The sequence below is a fragment of the Myotis davidii genome, unplaced genomic scaffold (genome assembly GCF_000327345.1).
Source record: "Myotis davidii unplaced genomic scaffold, ASM32734v1 scaffold79, whole genome shotgun sequence".
NCBI lineage: Eukaryota > Metazoa > Chordata > Mammalia > Chiroptera > Vespertilionidae > Myotis > Myotis davidii.
Genome location: NW_006294339.1, coordinates 1,437,248 through 1,446,946, shown reverse-complemented (window position 1 = coordinate 1,446,946; position 9,699 = coordinate 1,437,248). Strand labels below are relative to the sequence as shown.

At 45.0% G+C, this 9,699-nt stretch overlaps 1 protein-coding gene across 1 annotated transcript in view; it reads right to left on the bottom strand.

The window, feature by feature from the left end:
• Nucleotides 1-9,699, bottom strand: part of FAM159A (family with sequence similarity 159 member A) — a 20,886-nt gene that overhangs the window by 9,330 nt on the left and 1,857 nt on the right. Inside the window, exons 2-3 of the mRNA XM_006768387.2 lie at nucleotides 9,632-9,693; nucleotides 2,985-3,124 (exon numbers count right to left, since the gene is read on the bottom strand). Of these exons, the coding sequence (XP_006768450.1) occupies nucleotides 2,985-3,124; nucleotides 9,632-9,693 (202 nt within the window). The remainder of the gene's footprint in view (nucleotides 1-2,984; nucleotides 3,125-9,631; nucleotides 9,694-9,699) is intronic.

Here is a 9,699-nt window from a genome sequence, read left to right as displayed (position 1 = left end):
AAGGATTTAAAGAAGCCACAACGAGACTAGTAGGAAGGGCAGAGATGCAAGAAGGGCTGGCCCCCAATCCTACTGGCAGCAGCTAAGATTCCGGAGGGACACCTCAGCTGCGGGGGGGTTCCCCCTAAGAAGTGTGGGGTCTAAACTCCAAGTGAGGCTCCCCAGCTCAGAGCACCAGAGCCAGGAAGAGGTGCACACATAATATCTGGGGCTGAAAACCAGCAAGGGCCCCTAGCTGGTTTGGCTCAGTGGATAGGGTGTCAGCCTATGGTCAAGGGCACATGCCGGATTGCAGCTTGATCCCTTGTGGGGGGCACGCAGGAGGCAGCCAATCAGTGATTCTCTCTCACCATTGATGTTTCTATCTCTCTATCCCTCTCCCTTCCTCTCTGAAATCAATAAAAAATATTTTTAAAAAGTAATAATAATTAAATATTTTCTTTGAATTTCTATATTTTAATTAGTCTGTTTCTGGACTTTCTATTCTAGGGTTTCTCAACATTGGCACTATTGACATTTTGGGTTGGATCATTCTCTGTGGTGGAGCGCTATCCTGTGTTGTAGGATGTTTAATAGCATCCCTGGCCTCTATCAAAAGATACCAGTAGTCGCCGAAACCGGTTTGGCTCAGTGGATAGAGCGTCGGCCTGCGGACTGAAAGGTCCCAGGTTCGATTCCGGTCAAGGGCATGTACCTGGGTTGCGGGCACATCCCCAATAGGAGATGTGCAGGAGGCAGCTGATCGATGTTTCTAACTCTCTCTATCTCTCTCCCTTCCTCTCTGTAAAAAATCAATAAAATATATTAAAAAAAAAAAGATACCAGTAGTAGCCCTCGCCTGTTGTGACAACCAAAAATGTCTCCACACATTGCAAAATATCTTTGGGTAGCAAATTTGCACTAGTTGAGGACACTGCATTGCCCAATTCTACCTGTCAATTTCTGTGCCAATAACAAATTGACAAATTCTTATCTTTGAAAAATGTTCTAGTATCTGATAGGGCAAGTCTCTTCTTTGTTTTCAAAACTGTTTTGTTCACTCTTGCACCTTTACTCTTCCATATTAATTTTAGAATGAATCTGACAAATTCCATTAAAACTTTTGTTGGGGTTTTTATTTATAGATTAATTTGGAAAGAACTGATTCGTCTATGACATTGAGTCTTCCTATTCACATGCTTTCTGTACCTCACCAGATAGTCAGGCTCTTTTATGCCTCTCATTAACTTTTATGATTTTTCTCTATAAAAGTTGAAGCCTGGGCACTGGCAGGGTAATTCAGTTGGTTATCAACCTGATACACCAAGATTGTGGGTTTGATTCCAGGCCAGGGCACATATAAGAATCAACCAATGGCTCCAGCTGGTTTGGCTGAGTGGATAGAGCGTCAGCCTGCAGACTGAAGGGTCCTGGGTTCGATTCTGGTCAAGGGCACATGCCTGGGTTGTGGGCTTGATCCCCAGTAGGGGGTGTGCAGGAAGCAGCTGATCAATGATTCTCTCTCATCATCTCTCTCCCTCTCTCTTCCTCTCTGAAATCAATAAAAATATATATTTTTAAAAAAGAATCAACCAATGAATGCATAGTAAGTAGAACAACAAATCTCGCTCTCTCTTTCTCTCTCTCTAAAAATCAATAAATAAAAGTTATTAAAAAAAAAAAGTTGAAGCTTGGGCTATCCTTGGTCTCCCTGAGGCTGGGTCTATTCTCCTGCCACTTCCTATTCTCCTCCTAGGTCTTCCTGGCTCCAAGGAGAGCCCTCAAAAGCCAGCCCTTCTACTTTTTACTGCTCGGCCACAGTGGGATTATTGTAAGCATCAGGATCTGAGGTGTGTTCATGTGCTGTCGTTTTTTGCACGAGTTTGTTGTGAAATTGGAAAAATAATCTTGTGCAAATGAAAAGTCTCTACTTTTCTCTGAAACTTAGTTGTTACCCACCCTGCCCCTTCTCCCTCCCTGACTGAGTGTGCCATCTTTGCTTCTGAACTTAAATTCCTCCCCTGTCCAGCCTGGCCTTACTCCCATACAGCGCCCCAGCGTGAATGACCCTGGTACTGCATAGTCTCACTCAGTCCTGCCCACACACCTTTACCCATTATTTATCCTATCCTGAAATGCCTTTTCTCATCTATTTTGCCTAACCAACTCCTTCACTAATTCAGCACCAATTCAAGTTTCCTTTCCTTTTTGAAACACCCCTTACATTTGGTATTAAACAATTTTGTGCTTAACTGTATACCTAGCCAGACCCGGAGTGGTGGGCTGAAGAAAGAGCATGACTCAAGGCAGGAAAACATGGGCCAGATTTCAGTCTTCTCATGTATTAGCTGTGGTACTTTGTGCAAGTCACCTAATCTCTCTCAGCCTTGATTTTCTCATTTGTAAAATGGAAATAATACTACCCATTTTGAGTGTTGTCTACCAAGCTGTACTGAAAGATCTTTTGCCAATAGCTACTTGTTTCTTTCACAGTGCCTTGAAGAGGTTGTAAAATATGTGCAAAAGCAAAACTTTGAAGGTGACCCTGTAGGGAAGCTCTTGGTCACCTATACTAATAAAGAAATTGGTAGGCCAAGAACATCAGATTATCCAAAAATACCTGTATTTAATTTCTGAATAAATTGAGTTTGGGGAGCAGCAAATTTTTCTTATTAATTGTATTTTGTTTGGGGTAATATTAAAACCAGTTTGCATTTTCTAAGGCTAGAATTAAAACATTGTCTTAGAAAATCCACAAGATGGATTCATCTTTGTCTAACAAACAGAATGCTGACTACATCAAATTGTTTTGATAAACACAGAGCACATGAAAGGTTTAGAATGGACATCTTCAGATCAAAAACCTCTTTAGAATTGTGCTGTTCCTTCTGAATATTCCAGGAACACTCATGAGGCAAGTGTTCAAAATATCATTTCTAAATACGTCCCCTTCGTAAAAATTCTTGTCTGCTGAATACAAGGAGAGCATGTGACCTCTTTCTTACCTGTAGTCTGTAAGCTTAAACCTGGGTCCAACTTTGTGTGAGGCTTTGAGCTGATGAACAGGTAACAGAGCACACAGGCGGTGACAACGAAGGCCAGGAGGACCACCGCTGCTATGGACAGGCCCACAAGAGCACCAATGCTGGGGAGAGAAGACCATAGAGGAGCTGAGCTTCAGAAAGGGACTTTGGAGGCAGCATGTTAGAGAAGTGTTGTTCTGTCTCTACTTGTCTTAAACAGGCTTTCTGTGCCTAAGCCTGGGAAAGTATCAACTATATGTCAAGTATTCCCCACACACATGGCATGCCTCAGTGCAACCACATAGTTGGGACTCAGTACTATAGTTTACTCACTAGATGATTTATTAAAAAGGATATTGAAGGACTCAAATCAACAGCCAGATGCAGAGATACATAGGGTGACGTCATGAACAGAAGAGCTTTGTGGAGCTTGAAGCCTGGTAGCACATGGAAGCATTCTTGTTCCCCAATGTGGAAGCTCTCCAAAAAAATAAAAAGATCAACTACTGTCCTTTTGGGTTTTTACAGAGGCTTCATTATGTAGTCATGATTGACTAAGTTATTGCCCATTGACTACTGAACTCAACCTCCAGCCCTTCTCCAAGAGGTCAGGAAAAAGGGGCATGAGGAGGATGAAACCAAATCTCTAATCATGTGGTTGGTTTTCCTGACAACCAGACCCTACCCTTGGGTGGAGCCCAAAAGACACCTTTATTATTTTCAACACTTAGGAAATTCCATAGGTTTTGGGAGCTGTGAGCCAGGAATTGTGGGTAAACACCAAATACCTTATAAATCACAGCATCGCAGATTCCTTCTAACCCTCCTCCCTGACCCAAGCCACAGACTCCTTCCTGCCTTTGCCATTTCTGCCAGATTTCATTTCCTGCTAGCTGATGGCTAATTTCCACTAAACAGAAACACCTTAGAGCTTCAGAGAATCTGTATTCCCATGGCTAAATAAATTATTGGATACCCCCGCAATGGAATAATATAGAGCCCTTAAAAACATGTTTTCAAATAACATTTAAGATCAAGGCTAAATTCAGATGAGATAATGTTAAGTGAAAAGAGGACACACTACTAAATATATAACATAACCCCAACTCAAATAAATTAACACAAATATATACATAATTATACATATGCAAAGTTGGACAGAAATACACCAAAATGCTAACAGGCTGTCGCTGGCTGAAGCACAGGCTCTCAATGTCCTGTCTCTGCCCCTTAGGTTTATAATTGTAAACTATTCTGGCCAGAGTTTCAAATGCTAACATTTGTATCATTTTGCCTGAGGGCTTTCTTGGGCCCAGAACAGTACCAACACGGTGAGCAGGTCAGAAGTGCAGGAAAATGAACGCCTGCCTTCTCACACCAGCACACAACTAATGACTGACATAAGTAGGTATGTAAATACCCAGCTTTTTGGCACTTGGGCCAAATGACTCTGAGATGCAGATTCTACATTGGCTGGCTGAGATTAGCAGGTTTAAGTTCCAGTGAGCCTCAGTGGTGACTTACTTGGTAACACCATCATTAGCTCCTTCTCTTCCCACCTCCTCAATTCCCCACCGTCCGCCGGTGTCTTTTAGAATTGATTTCATGTAAACTATCTGCCCTCAAATCCTTGTTTCCAAGTCTTTTGGGGAAACCAAGTTAAAATACTGGATCTCCCATGATTTCTTTCCTCTTTTATCTCTCCTGTCCTTTCCACATTTTCCACATAGAGCATGTAGTACTTGTTAGTTCTTTGGGCATTATTTCCTCTTTTGAGATATAGCTATCTAATCTAATAATAGACAAACGTGGTAATTGACTGTACCTTCACTACACCTCCCATCGGCTAATCAGCGTGATATGCAAATTAGCCGCCAACAAAGATGGCGGCTTATTTGCATACTGCAGACACGGCGGGACAGCGCCATCCCGCCTGCCCTGCCACCATCCGGGCCTGCTATCTGCGACCCAGGGCAGCGGGCGTCTCATGTGCGACCCAACCTGTGGCCGGCCGGAGGGACTGCGGCAATCCCCGCCACCCGCCCCTCTCTCATCTGGCCCTCCCGCGGGGGACCTGGGGCTGGCGGGCTGGAAGGCAGCTCCAGCTGGAGCAAAGGCCTGGGTCCCGGGTGCCGGAGGAAAACCGGTGCCTGTAGCCAGGGGGAGGGAAGGTGTATTGCATGAGTCTTTTCATGCAACAGATCTCTAGTTGTTTATAATGCTCTTAGCTGGAGACTTGTGCACAAGTTAGGATCCCACCTTTTTTTTTTTTTTAATATATTTTATTGATTTTTTACAGAGAGGAAGGGAGAGAGATAGAGAGTTAGAAAGAAACATCGATGAGAGAGAGACATCGATCAGCTGCCTCCTGCACATCTCCTACTGGGGAGGTGCCCACAACCCAGGTACATGCCCTTGACTGGAATCGAACCTGGGACCTTTCAGTCCTCAGTCCGACGCTCTATCCACTGAGCCAAACCGGTTTCGGCGGGATCCCACCTTTTAAAAGGGACATCTATGGCCACCTGAATGGAAAGGGCCCTCTAAAAGTATGGTCCTTTGAAGAGTGGGTGAGCCTTAGCCTGTTTGTCTCAGTGGATGGAGCGTTGGCCTGGACTGAAGGGCTCTGAATTTGATTCCAGTCAAGGGCATGTACCTCAGTTGCAGGTTCTCTGGACCTGGTCAGGGTGTGTGCAGAAGGCAACCAATCAATGAGTTTCTCTCACATTGATGTTTCCCTCTGTCTCTCTCTCTCCTTTCCACTCTCTCTAAACATCACTGTAAGGCCTTAACCGGTTTAGCTCAGTGGATAGAGCATCAGCCTGTGGACTGAAAGGTCCCAGGTCCAATTCCAGTCAAGGGCATGTACCTTGGTTGTGGGCATATCCCCAGGGGGAGGTGTGCAGGAGCCAGATGATCGATGTTTCGCTCTCATCATTGTTTCTAACTCTCTATCCCTCTTCCTTCCTCTCTGTAAAAAAAATCAATAAAATATATATATATTTTTTTTAAAAATCACTGTAAGGATTAACAACAACAACAACAACAAAAAGTGGGTGAGAGAGCTGAGGGGGGATATATTCCAGATCAGTGGTTAGTCAGGAAGTGGGCACTGTTTCAGATGGTCTGTCTGGGACAGAGGAACCAGCCCCCAAGTACAGAGCTGGGACAGAGCAGGAGAAGCTCTAAGGAGGGAAATCTGTGCCTCGCACAAGATGAACTTTAAGTGGTCAGAGCTGTCCCATGCTTTGCCTCAAGGCGGGTAAATTCCCTATGATTGGACAGATTTACACAGAACACCTGGATGAGGACACCTTTCAATGAAGTTAGAGATTCCTGCCCTGGGTGAGAAATTGAACAGCTGCTAGCTCTTCAATTCAATTTCACAGATTTATGACTCTGAAATATAGATAACCTACTGTGAGCCCCTAGAAAAACATTGGAGGGTCAGTCTAACATTTGTTAGGGTTTTTGAGTCAGGCAAGTCTAATTTTGAATCCTGGTTCTGTCACATATAAGCTGAAAAATCCTTCATCTCTTGATCTTCATTTTCTTCATCTGTAAAGGTTCCTTTCTCACCAGGTGTTCATAAGGTTAAATAAGACAGTGCCTGGCCACTAATTCTGCCCTCCAGCAGGGCCACTGCCTTTGTCTCACATCCTAATAAAAAAAAATAATAATAATAACCAGATAGTTATAACACCAGCTGCTTATCCACAGGGAACCTTTTCCTCCTCCTCCCCCTCCTCCTCCTTCTCCTCCCTCCCTCCCTCCCTCCCCTTTCTTTTTCTTTTTGAGTCTTCACTTCTTGAGACATGGTTTTAAAGACAGCAATTCTCATTCTCCTTGAGGTCTATTGAAGGAAACAGTATTTACCTGAAGATTTATGTTTTTTAAGGGCCAGCCTTCATGAAAAGGGTCAAGTAGAGTCCAGAGCAAAATAAGGTCTCTACAGTGCAATGGCAGGGAACTGATAGGAGCATGCCAGTAGAGTTTTCAGGGTTTGGGGTTCACTGATCACCCAGATGTCCTGAGGACCTTCAGTTTTCCTCCTCTACTTTGCAATAGCCTGTGGTGTTTATGAACCACCTTACATTCAAACTGAGGAAGAGTCAGCCCTGCAAGCTAGAACCGTTCAGCTGCCCTTGGGGTCATAAGATGGGAGCCTGCCCTTGGGGTCATAAGATGGGAGCACACTAACATGTGATGTGACCTCAGAACTTACCCCATTAAAACCATTACCTGGTTGTCTAAGCCACTAAAGTGTTCTATTGAGGGTCCAAGGCAACTGGAGGGACACAGGGGTGTACAGGGAAAAGGGTTGGTCGTAGAGGGTTAGGGTTCTGGCTGGGTGCAGAGAGCTTCCTCATCTCTCTGTTCCCAAGGGCTAGCACAGTGCTCAGAAAACAGTGAAGGGTCATGAGTATTTTTTCAAGTGATCTGAGTAGAGCAGGTTGTAAGACAGCCAGGCTACATTTAGACAGTTGTGCAGCAGGACAAGCCTGGGCTTGGAGCCAGACAGGCTTGTGGCACTCCCTGATAGTAACCTCATGGCTTTCAAGTTTTCTCATCTGTAAAATGGAGAGAAAACGTGCCAGGTTGCAAATGTGTGAATGCATCTAGCCTTGGATGGTCCTACATAATGTTCTTTAAATCTCAGTCTGCTGTGACATTGCTAGAAGATCTTGAACAATTCACTTTCATATTTCAAGTTTCCCTTTCCCCACTTATGAGCATGGGAAAGGGAACTCGCATTTATTGAGCATCTACAATACATCCTAGTCACTTTCACATGCATACTTCACTTAATCCTCACAACGATTCCATAGGGCAGGTATTACTATTACCATTTCAGAGATGAAAAGGAGGCTCGGAGATAGTTTGCCTGAATTCACATAGCTATTACTAGTAAGTGACAGAGCCGAGGTTTGGACAGGGTTCTAACCACTCCAAAAGCTCTACATTGTCTCTATACTTCAAAGGGAAGTAAGTACTATTATACAGGTACTTCAGCACCCACTTCAGCGCTAAGTACGCAGTGAGTTTTAAAACAAGACTCCATTGTTACATGTTAGGTACATGTCTTATCTCTCTGAATGGACTGTAAGCTCCTGAGGGGCAGGGAATAATTGATTTTTGTGTCCCCAGTGCATAGCATAGCACCTGGCATAAAGCACAGGCTATAATAAATGAATGAAAACATGGATGAACAGAAAATAAATTAATATACTTCTCTGGGTTACAGGTAGCAGCTGAATGTGCACGAACTGAAACACTAGCTATCTGAAAGTCCTTTCGAATTATGGTTTGAGCTGTTAAGAAAAAGCAATAATAATAACTAATTGTCAGTGGCAGATGCCAAGTTGGTTTTCACCTCTTTATTTCATTTGGTTCTTGCCCTAGTAGGAAATCAGGGCAATGATTTATCATCCTTCCCGTTTGATAGATGAAAAGACAAAGGCTCAGAGAAGTTTGAGTGGCAGGCTGTCTACTCAGAGGGCATGCAGCCGCTGGTGAACTACCTCCATGGACAGGAAAATCACTGTCCACTGAGTTAGCCCACTCCGTTTCCGCCGATGCCTATTTCCCAGAGCAAGTTTGGGGTCAAGTCTTACTTTCTGGGTGAGGCCTTTGGAGATGGAAAGAGATTGAGACCAATTGCTCTCTCAGCCCCACACTGAAGTTCCAGGAATATCAGCAATGGCCTAACTAATCCCTTCCCTGAACTAGTGAGGAAACTGAGGCCCTGTGGGTGGATCTTCAGCCAGTCATCACACTGCTATGGCACAGCCTGAGCGGGCTTCTGCTGTAGCATTATGCCATGGTCTCATGATGAACTTGAAGGCAGCCTTGATCCCTTGGTCTTCTGTCTTAGCTCAGGAGGGGAGTACACCCCCAGCACTGAGCACAGGGCCTAGAAAAGCTGTGCTCAGCAGGAGGTGGCTGAAAGAATGAATGGCAGGGGGAAGAAAAGAGTTGAGGTGGGCTGAGGCTGGGGTTGAGCTGGGTGTAGCATCAGGTGAGGAGAAAGGCTTGACGCTGAGGTTTGGATGTAGGTCTATATAATGTTTGGAATCAGGGTGGGGAAGGAGAGCTGTGGTGGGATTGCAGGGGGAATTAGGGGCAGGTTGAGCTGGTGATAGATGGGTATTGGGCGGTAAAGTCAGGGATGAGGTTGATGTTGATCTTAGGAAGGAGACCCTGGTGGGTACTTGAATGAGGGTGGAGTTTGTGTTTCCTGTGAACATTGGAAGATGGGAGTTTGCTGTTGGGGAGAGGGTTGGTATGTAATTTGGGGTTGGGTTGAGGGTGGTGGTGGATGACGCTTGGAGAGGGTTTAAACTGAAGGTTTTCCTGGGTGGAGTTGGGGTGAGGTTCAAGTTTTGATTTGAATAATGGTTCGGATCAGGATCAGGATGGGGGAATGGAGCTGAGAAGGGGTTGCAGAGGGAGTCGGGTTGGTCATGGATGAGGGCAAACGTTAATATCGGGCCCGCGGGGGGTGGCGCCGATATTGGGATGGGCACTTGGATGAGCACTGAGGGTTGACTACGCAGCCTGGCTGAGATGGGAAGAGAGGGCTCAGACTAGATTGGGGTGGTCGGTGGGGTGAGGGCCAGGGCCAGTACCTGAGCCACCACATGTAGCTGTGCTCGTAGGGGAAGAAGCTGTGCGGGTCGTCGCAGCAGTACTTGTG